This window comes from Triplophysa rosa, linkage group LG2, assembly GCF_024868665.1.
Source record: "Triplophysa rosa linkage group LG2, Trosa_1v2, whole genome shotgun sequence".
Taxonomy (NCBI): domain Eukaryota; kingdom Metazoa; phylum Chordata; class Actinopteri; order Cypriniformes; family Nemacheilidae; genus Triplophysa; species Triplophysa rosa.
This window is the reverse complement of record NC_079891.1, coordinates 1,680,777-1,701,749: the sequence shown is the minus strand read 5'-3', so window position 1 is coordinate 1,701,749 and position 20,973 is coordinate 1,680,777. Positions and strand designations below refer to the sequence as shown.

Genomic DNA, 20,973 nt, shown 5'->3' with positions numbered 1-20,973 from the left:
GCTGTTCTAACTAATGCAGCCTAAACCCTCAGAGGATTTGTATTATGTAAGTGTGGTGTATGCAAGCTTGAAAAGATGTGTCTTTAGTCTAGATTTAAACTGACAGAGTGTGTCTGCCTCCCGGACAGTGCAGGGAAGACTGTTCCAAAGTTTAGGCGCTAGATCTACCACCTGCACTTGATTTTGAAATTCTAGATATTACCAACAGACCGGAGCCCTGAGAACATCGTGAAAATGAAGGACTGTAATAGAAGCTCACTCAGGTACTGAGGAGCTAAACCGTGTAGGGCTTTATAGGTAATCAGTAAGATTTTAAAGTTGATGCGATGCTTTATAGGTAACCAGTGCAATGTTGATAGAACCGGGCTAATATGCTCATACTTTTTAGTTTGTGTAAGAACTCAAGCTGCTGCGTTTTGAACTAGCTGGAGTTTGTGTAATAGGCCCACAGGACAGCCACCTAACAGTGCATTACAATAATCTAGACTTGACGTCATGAATGCATGAATTAGCTTCTCTGCATCTGATAGTGACAGCATTTGACCTAGTTTAGATATATTCTTAAAATGGAAAAACACGGTTTTACAGGTGTTGGCGACACCTGTTTTTTCACATCAAAGAAACGAGAATGATCAGTTTTTCTGCATAATTGTCATGAAAATCTGGGTTCTCTTAAGGTTTCATCATCCGGCCAGTTTACTTGCTATTATGTGCCCTAAACAAAAGTAAACATCTTTAGTCAAATTTGATGGCATGAACTTTCACAACTCAAATCCAGAGTAAAAATATTTGCATTTGTCATATTTTCTAAGTTGCTTACTTGTCACATGCAATACATTGTAGAGTACAGAGTCATTTTCAAAGGTATTTTAGGTCATTGTTTTATGTAAGTCTACCTGTTTACTCTTAAAGGGACACTTCACCCAAAAATGATCATCATTTACTCACCTTCGAGTTGTTCCAAATCTGTATACATTTCTTTGTTCTGATTAACACAGCGGAAGATATTTGGAAGAATACTTATAACCAAACAGATCTCGACACCCATTGACTCCCATAGTAGGAAAAATATAAAATATCTTTCTCTGTGTTCATCAGAACAAACAAATTTATACAGATTTGCAACAACTCGAAGGGGAGTAAATGATGACAGAATTTTCATTTTTGGATGAAGTATCCCTTTAAGGTTCACCATTGTGACAACAATGTTGCTCTTCTTTGATAAATTGCTTGTGAAGTTTCTCATTTGTATGTCACTCTGGATAAAAGCTTCTTCTTTATGAATAAAAGTGATTAACAAAGTGATGGATGAATTTGACTTTCAATCACACTTTGACATCTACAACATAGAAATACACATCACAAATGTGAGCAATTTGCCAAAACAATGTGTGCCATCGTTATTAAAAACGGTTTGACACATTACGGTAAGCTTAGATATTCTGCTGACTAAATCAAGACGACGTTTTCTGTGTTCGGTGTGGTGCATACTGGATGAATTTCCAGTCATTATGTTGGCCTGTGAATGAATAATAGATGAGATAATTTCCTGTTTAAAGATGGCACAAACACCTAATGTAAAGTAACACCGCACATTTAGCCATTACATCATTGGTGCTGTTTGCTAAAGCCAGAATTACTGGTGCTTGTGTTCGGGGATTTAAACACATTTAAATCCCTCCGTGTGTTAACTTTGCCATATCAAAGCATGTTTTCCGCATTGTGTGCAGGAATTGAGAAGATCTAGTTTTTCTAGATCAGTGGTTCTCAAACTTTTTCGTTGTAAGGCCCCCTTTGTGTAGAGTGTATCACTTTGCGGCCCCCCCAAATAAAGACTGATAATCTTAAACTTAGAATTTAATTAAACCAAAAACATATTCAGTTATTCAATGCTGGAACATCAATTATTTTGGTTCGTGGTCTTATTTTTCTGATAATTGCATAAAATCTATGATAAATTTCCCATAAAATGCCACAAAATCTGCCCCCTCTGAATCCATCTTGGGGGCCCCCCGTTTGAGAGCCACTGTTTTAGATGATAAAAATAAAGGAAATTTACTTGTATGATAAGGAAATTCTCATCCATACTGTTTTTGTGAGATTGCTATGTGCAGATGAGTTTCTCTCAGCCCATGCGGTTCACTTTTCAAAGGTTATTGGATCACCAAGAAGTCACAAGATCGGATTCACAGAAGCCCTGCTCACATGATATATAATATTTTAGTTCTCAGCCATGAATAAATAGAGCGGCACTGTAAGAATGAAGCTCTTATCTTGCCCGTGGTATTTTTAGGATGAGCGAGAGGTTGTTACAGAACAGAGAGGCACAGAAGAAAACAAAGCTCAGAGTGAAAGTGACCTATTAGTCAGATATGGTGACCCATACCCGAAATGTGACCTCTGCTTTTAACCCATCCAGAGAGTAGTGAACACACGCACAGCAAGTGGTGACCACACGTACACCCGGAGCAGTGGGCAGCTATCACTGCAGCGCCCGGGGAGCAAGTAGGGGTAAGGTACCTTGCTCAAGGGCACCTCAGTCGTTACCCGCCGGCCCTGGGGATCAAACCGGCAACCTTCTGGTCACGAGTCCGACTCTCTAACCATTAGGCCACGACTGCGTGAATCGCAGCTTTTAGTGAACTACATACGCTTACATCTCATTTATAACATGTTTGCAGACTACACTTAATACACTTAATAAATGACAAAATGTTAAATTCTCTGTCATTTGGATGTAAGTCTTTGGTAATCTGCTGTGTTGTAACACTGAGTTCTCTGTTCCTCAGATGTCTAAACCCAAGCAGGATGAGCCGAGTGACCTCGAGGGCCAGCGATTGACCCCTGAGGATGACCCGTCAGACACCCTGGCCCCCTGCGGTCTGCAGCCCAGCGACCTCACCCCGCCGGAGGAGATTCCACCTCCGTCCTCCAGAGATGAGAAAGATACAGAGGTCAACATGAGCGATACACAGAACAAAGAGCAAGAGGAAGACGAGGACAAGAAGGCCGCTGAAGAACAACGAGAGTTTCTGCAGGTGCAAGCTGTAGTTCACGAAGAAGCCGCTATCGATGAGGAGAACGCCTCGGAGGCAGCCGACGCAAACGCCCCTCCTTCATCGTCCTCCTCGTCCTTCGTCATCCCCGAGTTACGCTTGGATCGCTCCTTCAGTGCCGACGGCCTCTCTACCCCCGGCACCGACGAAGAGTACGATGAGGATGACGAAGACGAGGAGGATGAGGAGGAGGAAGACAGCGACGATAACTTTCTGGACCGGCAGGACAGCGGGAAGCGGAGGAGCATGGTGGAGGCCACGTCCTGCGAGAAACACGCGGGCGGTCTCAGCGTGCAGAATTCACTGCGCAGACGCACGCACAGCGAGGGCAGTCTGCTCCAGGACCCCCGCACCACCTGCTTCACCTCTGACAACGCCATCAACTGTATGGAGGCATCGGGTACGCTTCTCTCGCCCAAGACCCTGAAGAAAGAGCTGACAAAGAACGGAGGATCCATGCACCAGCTGTACATGCTGTTCTCTGGCCGCAAAGTAAGTCTCTCTTTATCTCACTGTGACACATGCAGAAATAATCGTTTCATCAAGAGTGCAAAACACAATATATCACGATATCATTATTTAATGGAACTAAATACTTCCAACTGAAATGCTTTTTTAAAAACACGCCCACTTTTGAAAGAGTGTTTGTGCTTTTTGCCATCATGGGCTGCAGTTTCAGCATTGAGCAGCCCCTCAGTAACATTACATTTAGTCATTTAGCAGACGCTTTTATACAAAGCGACTTACAAATGAGGTAAACAATGGAAGCAATTGGAAGGATAGAAAAGAGATAGAAGTCAGAACTAGTCGGTCAAGTGCTGACGGAAAAGATGTGTTTTCAGCCGATTCTTAAAGAATCAGTTAAACCTCATGTGGTATTTACACTGAATCATCGTCTTTGCTGACGTCTGGGGCCCGTTCTTCGTACGTCGCTTACTATATCCAAGATCAAATGAAATATCCGAGATGACCTAATCCCGCAAATCGTGATCTGGATAATACGGTTCTTCGAGCACACCTGTTGTGTACGATTAGTATATCTGGATTAAATTGTCTGGGAACATTGCACGCTCACGCACTGTTTGGAAAGGCAGCATATATCGATAGAAGAACTAGTGATCAGCAGCGCTGCTATTGGCTGGTTGTTACGTCAAAAGACGTAGTTATGGCCATAGTTTTTTACGGCTGCTTGAAGATTATGAAATTTTGAAACCTTATTAAAATGTCAGGAACACTTCAAACGATGCACAGACAACTTTCAGAGATATTTATAACATTTTAAAGCAGTTGTAAACTGAAGTTGTATATTTTGATAAATTAAATTTTAGTTCTTAGTGGTTAATTGCAATGAGATGGTGTTTTCCCCCACAAAATAAAGTGTTTTATATCCATTAGTGTTCACTGCATAGGATACTGAAGACTGTCCATTTCAATAACATTTATTAAATTGGATAAACTCCGTAGCAGATGCAGGAGTCCACATAATCTGAAAGGCTTTTACATCTGCTGAGTCTGCACAGAAACGTTGTACAGAGATGAGGAAAATATGATTTTGTTGTGCTATTTTATTGCTTTTAATGTTTTGTGAATTATTGATTTCTCTCCACAAAAGGCACATCCATGTATACACTTTTTAAAGTCTTTAAAGGTTGAATATACACAAAATCAAAAGCAAAAACTTCAATACATCAACCTTGACCATATAAAGAACACAAACCTAAAACTGGAGACTTTCGCCCGAAGGTCATTTCATGATCCTGTCCTGACTTGAGCTGCAGTGTAACAGGTTTGGGTCAGGGAATGGTGTCTTCAAACAGTCCCATCATAAATGTGACTGAAGATTGTTGACTCATGCAGATTCAGGTCATTTGGCTTCAGTGTACATCTAAGAGATTTCATCAGTCAGCTTCCTTATTGGTTCAATTGCTTTTTGCTTAATACTATACTACTATTAAAATGAATATTACCTGCAAATATTGCTTTTACACATTTGGCAGAGGCTTTTATCTAAAGCAACTTGCATTGCACTATACATTTTGTTTCTCACTAAGTGCAATCCCCTGGGATCGAACCCATGACCTTGGCGTTGCTAGTGCTATGCTCTAACCACTGAGACACAGAAAATATTATCATTTGTTTTCAGAAAATAATCTGAGGCCTATGATGCAGTCTATGACATCAATCAAGACACATACTCATTGACATGATCATGACTGCAGAATCTTTAGGTCTTAAACTGAAATACCACAAATTTCAAATGGCAGAACAGACTGCATTTTTCATAAATTCACTCCATCATATGCACTGTCTGTGCTTTTATATACTGTATATTTAATATGAAGGTCCAACAAATTAATATGGCAAATATCTCCTTCACAAGGAAAAAATGATATTTTATTTATTTATTCATTCATTTATTTCGGTCCTCGGTTCTACACCAGAACGGGACCCTGGTATAGAAAATTTCATAACTGAAAACTGTCAAACTATTAATCGCATCCAGGATAAAGGTTTGTGTTCACATTATGTCTGTGTACTGTGCATATTAATTTTGTATTTATACAAAATACACATACATGAATATGTAAAAAACAATTTGATAAACATTTATTTATATTTAAATGATTGATTAATTAAAAAAATTCACATTAATTTCCTAAATGTCCAAAAACACGTATGTTTCCTAAATATGTACATGTGTGTGTGTTTATAAATACAAAACTAATATGCACAGGCATATATTTAATGTAAACACAAACTTTTATTCTGGATGCGATTAATCAGGATTAATCGTTTGACAGCGCTGAAAGATCTCTCACTTACACACACATCAGTTTTTCACCTGTTATCTTGAATCTTTTGCAGCACACTGTCATGTTAGCTAGAGAATGAAATACACAAGAATACCACAAATTAAAATACACACAAAAAACAAACATCTCATTTTTTGTGGTATTGTGTATTTTAATGTCTAGTTATCATGTCTGTTTGCCGTTTACATTTAAATACAATTCATTGAGAGGCAAATTGACTGAGAAACGAGACAAAAACGCTAAAATAAGAATTTTTTTTTTTTGCAGTGAAATTAAATGCAGCTGTTTTTTGCTTGTAAAAAAGCTGAATTGATGTTTCATGTCAACTGAAGCTCAGACAGACCGTTGTGACTGTCACACGTCTCTGCTCTATGTCTGAACAAATGTCATAAATTCAGCCAGACACACTAAAAACAAACAAACAAACAAACAAACAAACAAACAAACAAACAAGCATGAAGACCCTACAGATAAATGGTTTCTGTTTACATTTATAGTTCACTACATCGCACATGATTTTGTTTTATGAAGGATTTGATAAGCAGTCTGAACACGATATGCAAGCTGTCATGTTTTCTCGAATGCGCATTTTTGTAGTTTACAAAAAAAATAATCATATTGAACATGTTTTCCAAACTTTGCATTTTCAGTCCCCCAAAACGCTATTGTTTTTTAAATGAACAGTCAAAACGCAAAAACGTTTTCCGTTTTAAAACAGTTGCGACAACCAAAGTTGCTTTACAGTTTTAGAAACCATGTGGTTCACCATCACAGAAAGGTCCCGCTAAAATCTTTCTTTGCTAAATAATTCATTCAAGTGCTTTAAGTGAAACACAGGCTTTGCATTTTTGCTTTTGAAAGCTTTTGAAGTGCCTTGACTAACAGACGTCCATGTTACGCACGTTACATTAAAGTCAGTAATATTGTGATAATAACACCTGTAATGTAAGAATTCATCATTGAGTGTATCATGTTATTTGTGTGTATAATATCTTGTGATTTGTCTGCAAGGCTGTATTCTCCAGTTGTCGACTAGGTGGCAGTGCGTGTGTTTATTTCCCTCTCCAGCCAGATTCACTCAATATCTAAAGCATTTACCCGAGCGCTTGAACTCAACCAACATCTACACAAGCTATTTTTGGAACACTGCTGTGTGTGTGGACTGAACTCCGCGCTTGAGAAAACAAACGAGTGTGTGTTGTAAATCTGAGTTTAACAAACTTCAAGTTTATATACGGTACAAACACATGTTCGGTGGGGAATTGAGTTGTTGTTTTTTCTTGTAAAAATGTTGATTTTCAGTCTGTGTGTGTGTGTGTGTGTGTGTGTGTGTGTGTGTTCACGACTCGGGGTGGTTTGGAGCCTTAAATGGCAGCGTGCTCATGGCGGAAGGAATGTGCAGGACCCGTGTGTGTGTGTGTGTGTGTGTGTTGGTCTTGGCAGATTCTCGGGCAGATTTTACGTCATGGGTTCTACTTTTCTACAGCTGGAGACCTCCATTATTTCACCTGACTGTAAATCAGCAGCACATTCCTCTTGAAAGCCCCCCTTTATTCTTCTCATCCTTTGCTTTAGTTTTTGCAGTCATCGCGCTTATTTAATGCGCAAACCTGTGCAGACGCAGATGCACAAAGTTTTATCTTATATTTATATGCAAGATTAGCAAAAGCTTGAGCTGATGACCCAGAAGAAAATGTTAATGCTCTTTCATAGCTCAGGAGATTTGGTGGAGCTGTTTGTTATGTTTCATGTAGGTTTCAACTTTTTCAAGTGTGTTCTTTTTTTGTATCAAAGGTCCAGTGGATGAAATTTAGTGGCATCTAGTGGTGATGTTGAGAACTGCAACCAACGGCTCACTCCACCCCTCCCTTTCAAAGCACTGAGTCAGGAGATGTCGTCACGCTTTCGCTTCTTTGCCGAAAGGAGATAACGAAGCGCGTTCTATAGAGCAGTTTGTCCGTTTTTGTCCGTTTAGTAGAAACAACATGAAGAATTCTATGTAAGGGGTCCCGCAGTGTATGTAGATCATTCAAAGATAATAAAAACATAACACTTCATTATGTAAGGTCTTTGTACACCTCTAAAGACATAGTTATGAAATTTATATTGCATTTCTGTCAATAGATCCTCCAAATCCTCCGAATGACAAATTTCTGTTAGACACAATATTTATCGAAAAATCATTTAGCTTTTTAAAGGAATAGTGGACACTAAACATCTGACGAAGTATCCGTGTTTGTGCTCCACTAACCCCTCTGATCTGATGCAGGACAGTCAGACACACATTGTTGCCGGGTGATTGTTGCCGTGGGTTACCAAACAGTCGAGCTGGATTGATGTAGAAAGCGTCATGATTGAAGTGTAGAGCACTCGAGCCAATAAATCCAGCAGAGTTTAATACTAACAGATCGCTGCTTATAAAGACTGTTTTGTTCATTTCCTTCACTTTTATAGGCCTGTCCTGTGTTAAAAACATCTCTCAACCCAAAAATCACCTGAAAATAATGAACATAAAGCAGCAATATAGAGATATCGTAATAATCATACAATGCACTCTGCACGCGTCCATATATTAAAATAGTTTCATTCCACCCACATTAAAACGATTATTGTATATGTATTATAGTACATGTTATTGTAGTGTTAACAATCATAGTTATTGTAGTTTTGATTTGAGTTTTATCAACATTTTAAACAAGCTTTTGTTTTAAGATTTTTAGTTTGTATGTTAATTTTAGTTAAAGTTTTAGCAGTTTTGGTGTGTGCTTTTGTCATTTTAACATTTATTTGTTATTTTTTATGTTGCTATATGTTTATTATAATCATTTTGGTGCTTTAAACTTATTTCCGTTTTTTTTTTAAGCAAAATTTACATTTTTCTTTTAGTTTAGTTTTTCCAATAATTTTTATGTCAATATCTTATTTGATTTCAAGGAACAGAAACGTTTTCAACATTTTTATTTTAGTAAACTAAAATATTCTTGTTTACAATAGTGAAGTTCTGAAACACTAGTATGTAGTAATTAACAACAGTTTACTAGAGTAAATACTATAGTTTTTTTTATGTGGGTTCTTATTATTCTACTTTTAATGCATGCATTACATCTTTTTGCATTTGTCAGTTTGATGTGATTTTAAAGTCAAGTTGAATTGAGATGATTGAGTTCTTGCTTGCGTTTATTTTGTGTTGCTCTGGCGTGTGTGGTGACCTCATAGTGCAGCTCTGTACTGACGTCTGTGTGCACCATCCACCACATAAAACAATCGCTGGATGTCCTTCAAATCCGTATCACTGTCTTTCCTGACTGATTTATTCCATATAATCAAAGAGAATCAGAAATAAAGGTTTATAAACAGCCTGTCCATATGAATTGAATGTTGTCCCACGTGAAAAAATACGGTACTATAGTAAACTGTAGTAGAATTCCAAGCTACCATAGTGTTTTGAGTGTTACTATAGTAAACACCATAGTTTTTTTGGACAGGTGGCCAGAAGACTCGTGCAATGTAATTTATTGCAAGTATGGACTATTGTGATACTTTTTTGAAGTCATTATGGAGTGTAAAAGGCCAGACAAGATCTTCAATCTATTTTCTGTATGAGAAACAGGTCATATGGGTTTAGAAGGACGTATAGGTCCCTTTAATTCATTGTCCAGAATGAACGGAAACCCTGTCAACCAGGTTCAGAATTTAAAGACGTCGCTGTCACACAGCAGTCATTCCGTCTGAAAGATTTATATAGATATATAGAGATAAAATTGGCTGAAGATGTAGATATATCACACACCAGAACCGGTTCAGCGGAGATCACATCCATCTTTGTCAAAGACATATAAAGTGTGCTCAGTAAAGAGCCTTTCACCCTCAGGCGGACAGAAAAGAAAACAGGCAGTGTTTGTGCACGGATAATTTCAGTTTACGTTTATTTATAAAGCGCTTTTTTCACAATGCATATCATTTAAATGCAGCTTACAGAAAGAGCATAGAACCAGAATAGTCTGTTATCAGGGCTGATTTCACAAATGTACAGTTCTAAAAGGCATTTGACTAATATTATGTATGTATTAGGCAGAGATGGTAAACATGTTAAAGGTCCAGTGTGTATTTTTTCGGAGGATCTATTGACAGAAGAGCAATATATAATATACATAACTAGTCTTCAGAGGTGAATAAAGACCTTACATAATGAATTTTTATGATCTTAGTATGAGCTATTTCTATCTACATACACCGTGGGTACCCTTACATGGAATTCGTAATGTTGTTTCTACAGAGGCCCTAAACGGACAAACGGCTCTACAGAGCACGTTTCATAAATACGTTATCTCATTCGGCAAAGAAGTGACAACACCACGACATCTTAGTCCTGCGTCAGCCACCGTAGTGCTTCAAAATGGAGGTGGGAGCGGTGGATTGCCACTGGTTGCATTTCACAATCTCACCACTAGATGCCGCTAAATTTCACACTCTTGACTTTTAGTTTGAATTAGTTTGAAGTTGACTTGAATTTTAAATTAGTCCGTTTTGGCGTCATCTGAAGTTCTCGCAGGGGTTGGTGTCATCTGATGTTGGGTCGTCTGTCATTAGATGACGTCATTTCTCATTGAGCGATTAATATGTGTGAATGAGCCCCTCACATCTGTTTACAGATAGCATCTCTCCCAACTCAGGATTTAGTCGTAATGTGGCTTCTAAAAATATAATTTACCCGTAAACACGGGTCCAGAGAATCTGAGATATGTCAATAAAACTAGAGGCCAGCTGTACTGAACATAAACACATCAACAATCAAAGTTTACAAACTTCTGACTCAAAGGTTTCAGCGTGGAACTCATCTCACAGCCTTTCTGCTGTCGTCACGAATGAGAACGTCAGAATCAGGAGACAGATTTACAAAAGTGTTCTGAAGACAAAACATGAGAATTTTCTATAGAAAAATATAAGAACGCTTTTTTTATAAACTTTAAAGAAGTCATGAATTAAAACCACAATTTGAACCTGAGCTTTTGTTATATAAGAGGGAATCGTATTCACGAGAACATCATGTAAGTGTCAGAACTGAAAACACCCTTGTTACAGAAATGACAACTGTTATTGACACCAGGCTCAGCGAACGCCAGGTCCTGGAATGCACCTATCTATGACGTCATTGATGGGTTGAACACCGCCTCCACAGAAGAATATCAACGACTACTTCTCTAGCCCCGCCCACTGGTTCGCAAATGACTTTAGCCACACATAGTACACACTCCCGCATTTGTGATGATCGACAAACTGGTAACCATAGCGACATATTTTTCGGCTAAAGATTCGTTTTGTCCTGTGTTGTGTTTATTCTCGGAAGGCTACATCACACAGCGCTCTTTTGCAGTGTTGCCATGTTTAGTTGCCACTTAGGTCTTAAAAAATGGTCCGTTGCAGATTTTAAGAATTTTTGGTCTTAATATATAAACAATTTGCATTTTAAGGCTTGTTTTTGTCTTGTCTTTATTTGCTTATTTTTTCTGTGAAGATCTGGCAACCCTGTCGCTTTAGCAAAGGGCTCTCGAGGGCGGCTAGCCCCGTGTCATATGTGCAAAAGTGAGGACTATTTTTATTTTTATTTTTATTAAGAGCGACCGAACAACAAACATTCAACATTGTGCAGCGCCTGGTTGTGGAAGAACACAGTCGCTTTCTTCGGATTCTGATATTAGGAATGCGTGGTTGAAGTTTATTTTTAAGTACGTTCCAGCTCACGTGGGTGAAACATTGAGCATTTGTTCGTGTCATTTCACCGTGGATTCCTTTGTGAACAAGGCGCTGGATTTGAGACTAAGATTAAAAAGCAGTGCTGTGCCGTCAATATTGGATCCGACAGGAATGGCGCAGCAATCTTATGCGAGTAAAACATATCTGTACTATGCGTCACTATTGCTTTGTTAGAGATCGCTTGATATGTCCTGATAATGTGTAACCTAAAGTTACGTGTCTAACCAAATTCACAGAATGCTCCAACTAGGTTTACTACGCAAACTGCTATCCAATAACAGCAGTGGGCGTTTACTTCCAAGTCTTCAATGCGGCACGCCCATTAAAACAGAGCGTTTGTCGAGACGGCCTCAAAACCCGGGTAGATAATAGCCTATTACTTATTGATTTTGATGTTTTCAAATGTAAAAACCACACGAACGTCATAAGTAGACCTCATACAACAGTATAAAACAATAAACAAGCCCAGTTCAGGACACCTGTAAGGGGCGGTTTCCCGGACAGACTAACTTAAATGTTAAAGGTGTCTTGGTCAAAAGCAACTTACACTGACATATCTTAAAAAAGATCATTGCCATTATTTTGTCTCGAGATGCACACCAGTTGTAAGGTGTGTTTTTTTAAACGACTTATATATCCCAATTTAACTAAGGCGTAGTCCTGGTTTAAGATCATCTCTGTCCAGGAAACCGCCCCTAAAAGATAAAAAAAAACTTTTTTAGGAAAAACAAAATATTCCCAACTTTTTGTTTAAAGAGACATGTAAGGAATTCTTTTTATCAGCGTTCATATGTTGAAATTAGTTTACTGTATATCGTACAGTACCGCTGGCACAGACCAGCGTGTGTCTGCATCGCTCACTGTATATACGCTGCAGATTTGGACAAAAGGTCACGGGGGTCACTCGGCTGCGGGTCACCGTACCGTCCAGTTGAATGTGTAATGAATAAATATTGACTTTAATGTGCAAACACAGAGAGTGTTGTGCTGTAACTCCAAAGCGCACAATGAAACTGAAGAGCCGCAAACGTCCTGCATGAGTCAAGCATGTGGTTGTTTACAGCGCGTCGTGTGCTGATGCGAGAGGATGATGTCGGATGCGTCTTATTTATGTCACTATAAGCTTTCACATTGCTAATGTTTGTCTCTCAGAGTGCAACAATGAATTTGACCATCATTTACCACCAGTAAAGCTTTTAGGGGTTACTGGAAGTGTGTGTGTTGAAGCAGATGTGTTGTGTAATGTGGTTGAATGATGCAGGAAGATCATCACATGATTTGGAGATTTGTGGCTCTTTGCAGTTTGCCAGTAAAAGCACTTCAATCCATCGTACCAGTAATCTGTGACTGTCGTTTTTTTATCCGCAGGCGTAGTGCTATGATTTGGGAAAACAAAAACGAGCTTGCAAATACCCATGAGAAAGAAAAATCACAGATGAGATCTCTTTAATATCTTTTAAAATCTTGAGAAATCCAACTGAGCTCAGATTTGCCAAGTCTGCAATCAAAAGTCAATATTGTTGAAGATCACGATATGAACTCGAACATTTCTCATCAAATTGACTCAAATCCAGATGATTTTACATCTACAATCTCTTACAGAAAAGGCACAAGAAATTCACATGTGCAAAAAACACGTGATCACGTGTGAAATGTGTGTTTTTGGAACATTTTGGTGTGAATCCCATGTGAAACCCACGGGATGACATGTGCGTGGTGATATGTTCTTCACATGTCACCACACGTTCATCCCATGGGTTTTTACATGTTATCCTACATGGGATTCACACAAAAATGTTCCAAAAACACACAATGCACATGTGTTTTTTAAGGCATGTTGTACACACGTGATCACATGTGAAATTCACGCGTCTTACAGAAAAGAGCTCTCATTTGTTTCGGTTTTCATTTCTCATAAACAACTTTAGGAGAAACATCTGAGAATGAATTGAAACATAAATGAGGCACAACAGAGAACTCTTGTGTAAGCAGCGCAGAGGTCATGGGTTCGAATCCCAGCCAACACACCAGTATAGATTGAATGCACAGTAAGTCACTTTAGATAAGAGATTTTTTACTTTTGTCTGAACTCTGTTCCTTTACGGAGTCTCGGCGCATGTGTGTGATGTTAAATCTCTCGCCGCAGGGTTTGTTGCGGTGTGTTGTGCAGCTGCTGCGGTTGCTATAGCAGAGCCGGTGCCAGTATGGCTGTTTTGACAGACACTGGAGCATATGCTTTGGGTCACTGTGTAATGTACAGCGAGTCAGTGATGCAATGATGATGTTAGTAAATGAGTTAAACCCCCCAGTTACCGTAAGTCACACGTCTCTGCTGTCATGGTTTCAAAACTTACACCTACCAGAAGGTCTGCTTGGCATTGGGATGATGGAAATCCAAAAAGATTTGATTCGCGCAAACTTGTTCTTTTAAAATAATTTAACGGTAATGATATCACATTTCAATATCACAGTTAAAAAGAATCCCAGTGTGTATATTTTAAAAAAGTCATCTTCGCAGGCCAGCGAAGAATCCCTACCCGAGCGAGACCTGACAACAAGACAAACGTCTTTGAGACAAAGTGCATTGGTATCGCTGGAAGCTCTTACAGGAATGTATGAATGAGTCTTTAAAGACGGAGCGCGATGGGAATTTCACCCATATGGTGTGTCGAGAGAGGAAGTCTACAGGATGGAGACCCATACACCACAGTGCTCACAAACATCCTTCATCGCCGGATGACGTTAAACACAGACCGGAAGCTTTAACAGAAATCTCTGCTAACAGCGGGAAAGCTTGTTAACACACAAACAGAAGGGAATATAGGGAATAAACGCATCAGCGTGAGCATTAGTAGCGTAAAGGTCATGGGCTTGAATCTCAAGAAGTGCACATCTGATAAACTGTATGCACGGCACAGCAAAAAAAGAATTTCTTGTTCAGTTGGTCTCGTTTTGCTTTACTAAACTGAAAAACATAGAAATATAAAAAAATAATAAAGTGACAAAAACACAAAACTGTCAAACAAATACACCAAAATGAACATAAGAATATAATAATATAATCCTGTTTAAATTATTAATAAAATATCAAACAAAATCTAAATACTAATAAATTGTATTAAATTGTGTCGTGTCGTGTCGTGTCAAGCCAAGCCGTCACGAAACCTCCCCTTTCAGCTACATTCTACCTCACTGTCGTTTTTGAAAAATGCAATTAAAATGGGCGTGAACGCTGTGAGAAGAAGAGCCGTTAAAAACCGGCGAAGGTACCGGCATGGGAGACGGGCGCTCCAATCACAAGGTGCTGTCATGAATAATGTCTTCTCATTGGTCAATAATAATGAGACACCGACGCCACGTCACATCTTTTGACATTGGCTAGATGAGGATTTTAAACCCGGAAGGCAAAAATAGCGCTTTGGTTTCGTGGCGCTTTAAGTTACGTTACAACGTAAATGTTACATTTTATATGTTAAAAATGTATTAATTTATTCAACTGTATTTCAAATTCAATAAATGAAGAAGCATCAGTGTGTGCTTATTTCCATCACAGTAACACACAGTTCGTGTGTTGTGTGTGTTTATTGTGTGTTTGTGAATGTTGAGCACTGTACTGTTTGTTTACTTACTGATGTGTTTTGGAGTGGTTTCTATTCCGATGAACTCGAGTGCATGAGCAGGAGAACGAGACGAAATATTTACAGTCTCATACAGACGCTGGTCAAACAAACTCAACTCAAAGGCCAACACAAATCTTTCCTTGTAGCTTCACATCACCCGTGTTCATGAAAAAGCCACTATAAGCTTCTAACAGAAACTGCGTGCTGTCTTTTTTAAACATCGATGACAGACGATTTCAATATGACAGTGGAATAATTGTGCTGGAAGGTTGGGCTGTTGATATCCATTTGTTGGGGATTTTTCATTCCCAGAAACCTACACAGTGTGTACCTTTTGGTCACATCCATACCACAGAATGTGCATAGACTGATATTTTTCTGATATCTTGACTTTAGGAAAATACTCAATATATTCATTCTGTGATGGTCACACCCGTAATGCTGGAATTACCCATACGCGGTTTGATTGACACGACCGAATGATCAGGCTTGTCCAAAAATCTTCTTGTTTTTCCTGAATGCTTTGATTCTTGTAATCAAAGTAATGGGATAAAACTGACCACCGTCCCATCGCCAAAATACCGCTTCCAGCTCTTCTGGTTTTCTACACTATTGTCAGAAGAATGTTTACGCCGTACGGCCTGATTTTCTGCAGTGTGATGAATCCCTAGAGATCTACTGAAATATGAAACATGAAATACGGTATGAGGAAATATTTTTATAACCGAGATGGCCAAGAAAAGCTGTTTATTGTCCAGTCTCAACACGAGAGGTCTACACCATGTATGGCCGCACGACAGGTCAAGACGGGGCTTACAACACAATGGGTCATTCTTCTGCAGTTTAGCACACCCACACACACACACGCACACACACGCACGCACACACACACACACACACACACACACACACACACACACACACACACACACACACACACACACACACACACGCACGCACGCACGCACGCACGCACACACACACACACACACACACACACACACACACACACACAGTGGGCCTGAAACCCCCCCATCCACCCACATTTTACCCCTGTGAGGGCAGGAAGTGTAATGTGACTCCACGGTCTGAAACCCGTGTTTTAATCCTCTGCATAGCTGGAGGCCAATCACACACACACACACACTCGCTGGATTACAGTCACCGGGGTCACACACAGAGTCTCTGTGAAGGTCCATGGCTTGCACTGGGCGGTGAGGATTAACTTGTCTTGCTTTAGCTGCTTTTGGAACTCAAATGCTTCATTTCTTGATGGCGTTTGTTTGTCTCCATGTATGATGCCGACTGTTTCCGTGTCTCTCTATCCTCAGCTGAGCGGCGCCTCCGAGTGCAGCTGTACTGTCGGTCCTGACGGCACCAAGAAGAAGACATCCAAAAACCTGTGAGTCCCTTCTGGCTGTTTTTGCTTTTGCCATTGATGAAGGTTTTATTTATTCATCTGCCAAAGTCCAACATTTTCCTAAAATGTGTTTTCACAGAAATCTGAATCAGTTGATCCTTAAGTATCGCTATCTGCTTATTCTGCAACCTTCATAAAATATACATTATTTTAGTTAACATATTAAAAGGAAAGTGGATGCACTGTAATTGAAGGACAATCCTGACCTCATATGTTTGTTTCATCTGAGAGAAATGTACACTCTTAAAAATAAAGGTGCTTGAAAGGTTCTTCACAGCCATGCCATAGAAGAACCATTTTTGGTTCCACAGAGAACCATGCAGTCAAAGGTTTTTTCTCTTTCTTACCATTTTATAATCTGAAGAACCTTTTTTCTAATACTTGCTTCGCGGCCCCACAAATAAAAACGTAAATTCTTAAATTTTAATTAAACCAAAAACATATTCAGTTATATTATATCCATAAAGAACCTTTAACATCTGAAGAACCTTTCTGTTTCACAAAAGGTTCTTCTACGGCATCGCTGTAAAGAACCTTTTCTTTATTTTTAAGAGTGCTGGAACATCAATACTTTTGGTTCGTGTCTCTATTTTTCTGATGTTTGATTGTATAAAATCTACGATAAATTTCTCTATTTCATAAAATGCCACGAAATCTGTGGCCCCCCAAATCCGTCTTGGGTCCCCCCAGGTGGCCACGGCCCCCAGTTAGAGAGCCACTGTTCTATGGCATCGTAAAGCACCTTTTTTTTAAGAGTGTAAGGTCGAATCAAGAGTCTCATCACGTGTACCGTATTTGAATTGTTTTGTCAGATTTCTAAACGAGGGAAAGTTGAACCTCGAAGAGACTGAAGGTGGTTGATTGACAGCATGTGAACCTGTACCTTGTGAACTCTCTAGTGTGCTGTCTACTTAGACAACCGTTTAGAGCTTCTTATCAACTGCCTTAAACTTAAACACGCCATGTGTCTTTTGTAGTGAATTCCCGGATTGCAGGTGTAGTGGAAAACAAAATGAGTTGTGCGAGGGTCATGGTTTAAGGTTTTGGTTAGGGGATTGAAAATACCATTTGGTCAGTTTTAAAAACAACAGAAGTCTATGGGACATCCTCACAAACACACTAAACATATACAGTTTCTGTTCCCATCTTCCTTCCCTCTGATTTCATGACCGTGAACATCACCTACTTCATCACAATCACCAAGGAATGACTATAAACTTGTATAAATCAATCTAGAGTCCATATCACATTATAACAGTAATGCTATAGACCTCTTCGGGATAGGAAGGACTTCCAGTTTCAGTTACACAAACGTTTGAAGAAAATACAACCAACAGTAGTAGAGTATTATAACCGATTTAAAATGTTTAACACATATCTTTACAATTCAATTTTATATGTAAGATTTTAAAATAAAATCTGAAACCGGAAATGCTTCCTCACCAGTGTTAACATCTTGCAAAGTGGTCTACAGAGGAACGAAATGGTTAAGATCACTTTCTAGGGTCTAGATTCTGTTGTTTAATGTATTAAAGAAGTTGTGTTTAACGTGTGTGAGTTTGTGCCGATATCTGATTCTTGCTTTCATTTGTATCGACTTTATTAACGTGTTGTCTTGAGTATATCATGAGCTGATTTCTACACACACACAATCGTTGACAAGTTTAATGAACTGTTTCTCTCGACCTTACAAACCTTTCCATCTGAATGTGTTTAAATGTAAAGTATAAATCATTTCATTAGCTTGTGTGTGTGTGTGTGTATATTGAACAGGTGTGCGGTCACAGGTGTGCGGTCACAGCTGGATCTATGTGGTTAGAAACCAGTTTGTCTGAGCTATTTTTCCAAACATGTCCTCTATTTCCCCTCATTTTCTTCAATCCCCATTAGATCCGGTTTTGTTTGTTCATTGTTTTCGTTCAGGACAAAGGTTCGGCTTTTCAGCGTCGCCTCAAACTGCTTTTCCTTCTGTTAATACTGCACACAGCCGGTGTGAGGTTGTGATGTGTGTGACACCTCTGTAAACTGTACCGCTAGTGGTACTTGAAGAGACCCGGATGGTACGTGACAAGACAGAAAATGAAAAATTCTATACATGAATTTACATTTCGTGTTTTAATACAATTTGAAATGTTTAATACATGCTTGATAAATGCGGAATACATCTCAGCCTATGTGCTATTTTAAAATAGTTGTATGAATGATTGTTTATTGATCATTGGTGGATGTAACTCAAACACAGAGCGGGAGCAGACAGACGCTTCGCTTGTGAGGCACTCTCTCTCTCTTCCGACGAGCTGCGTGCAAATGAAGTTTCTTATGTATTTCTGCACTTGAACCGCTGTGTAAAGCTGTTGTTAATGCTGTGAAGCGCTAATTGCGCGTTGCGATGTAGTTTTGACGCGTCGCTTTGACAAGAGCCGATGCAGTAAAGTGTAACACTGGATTCACACCAAACGCGAATTAAGCGCTTTGCGAGAGGAAATTACATACAAAGTCAATGCAAAGAAGCTTATCGACGCCACGAATCCGCGTCAATCTTGTCTTAGGCGAAGGTCGAAAATATTTGTCAGATCGCGTAACTCACGCGAAAATAACAAACTATTTCCGCGAGTAACAAAGAGTTTGCGTTTGGTGTGAACCCAGCTATAGTCTCTGTTTGTTATATACAGCTGTTCTCTTGATGTTTAAAGGAACAATATGCGTTTTTAGGAGGATCGATTGAAGGAAATGCAATATAATATACAAAACTATTTCTTGTATGAAGACATCTCTGAGAATGTCATATAGACCTCTGGAAGATGTCTATAAGATGTGTGTGATTTAGAATGGAGGTACAACAGCTCTTTCTAAGATGTTTAGCAGATGTTTTTACACAGCAGATGTTATCCAGATCTCCAGATCTTTAGCAGACATCTTACAGATGCACCTGTGCTTTCTGGGTTAAGTGTTTATTCATATGGTTTTCTTTGGCAGTCGTTAGGTGATACTTGGAACAACTCATTTTATTAAAGGTGGTTCTTGATCTGAAAAGCTTGAGAAGCACTGTTCGGAAAGGTCGGAAAGATTGGAAAAAATCCTCTGGGTCGTCGTGTGGCGATTTGTAAAAGGTCAACAGGGATCACACAATGTCAGGATGTTATTTCATTATTTTATAAGGAGATCTCAGCTGAGCTATCATTAGACACAGAGAGAGAGAGAGAGGCTATTGGGCATTTGTATTTTGCTTGTACACTCATTCTGAAGAATATCCAGTACAGCATAGACTTATAAGGGCTGTTTAAAATGAGCATATTGCCCCTCCACAAATAGTAAACACATTAAAATGACCCTCATAGACCAATGGTGAGTGTTCATTTCATTAAAGGGCCAGTTTACCCAAAATAAAAATGTATCATTTATTCTTCCTCGTGTGTCTGTAAACCTGACTCGTCGCATCAGTGAAACACAGAAGATATTTTGAGAAATGTCTCAGAGGTTTTGTGTTCATACAATGGAAGTCAATGGAGTTCAGTGTTGTTTGGTAATCAACATTCTTCAAAATATCTTCTTTTGCGTTCTGACAAAGAGAGAAACTCGTACAGGCTTGATGGTAACTTTATATTTTTAAATATACGAACGACGTTCTGTATTCACACATACCATAATGTCTTGGTTACAAGAAAACACGTTAAAGGCGTTTTGCAACATTCCATGAGAAAGATTATGTGGCAGGAGACCTTTAAAGCGAATTACGCGCCATCTTACATTTGCACCTACAAATGAAACCCAGCGGTGTGGTGATTTACTGTCGACCCTTTTTTCTTCTGACCTTGTTTCTGTGTCTGACACAAGAGCCGGACACACAAGAGCCGGAATAACAGAACAGAACAGAACCGAGGTGTGTAACCGTATTACACCAGCTCCCCATTAAAAATAAAAATCACAGATGAGATCTCTTCAACATCTCAATCATTTCTCCTAGACACCGGTGTCATTAAAGGGCTCGTTCACCCCAAAAATCTAAATTGTGTCATGTTGTACTCGCCCACATGACATTCTACATGTTTTAAGACCTCCCGGCATCTTCGGAACACAAATAAAGATATTTTTGATAACCTCCGAGAGCTCTCCAGGCCTCCTCATAGACATCATGGTAATCCTCTCTGTCAAGGTCCACAAAAGTACTAAAGACGTCATTAAAATGGTGCATCTGATCATAGTGGTTCGATTGAATTTGTATGACTCGGACGAGAGTACTTTACGTGCGCAAAAGAAACCAAAATAACGACTTTAATCAACACATTCTTCTCTTCTCTGTCAGTCCACGA

At 39.2% G+C, this 20,973-nt stretch overlaps 1 protein-coding gene across 2 annotated transcripts in view; it reads left to right on the top strand.

Annotated features, from left to right (window-relative positions):
• rgs3a (regulator of G protein signaling 3a) overlaps positions 1-20,973 on the top strand; it is a 51,159-nt gene that overhangs the window by 17,255 nt on the left and 12,931 nt on the right. For both annotated transcript variants that reach the window (XM_057321044.1, XM_057321053.1), the window contains exons 2-3: positions 2,790-3,548; positions 16,575-16,645. In XM_057321044.1, the coding sequence (XP_057177027.1) occupies positions 2,790-3,548; positions 16,575-16,645 (830 nt within the window). The remainder of the gene's footprint in view (positions 1-2,789; positions 3,549-16,574; positions 16,646-20,973) is intronic.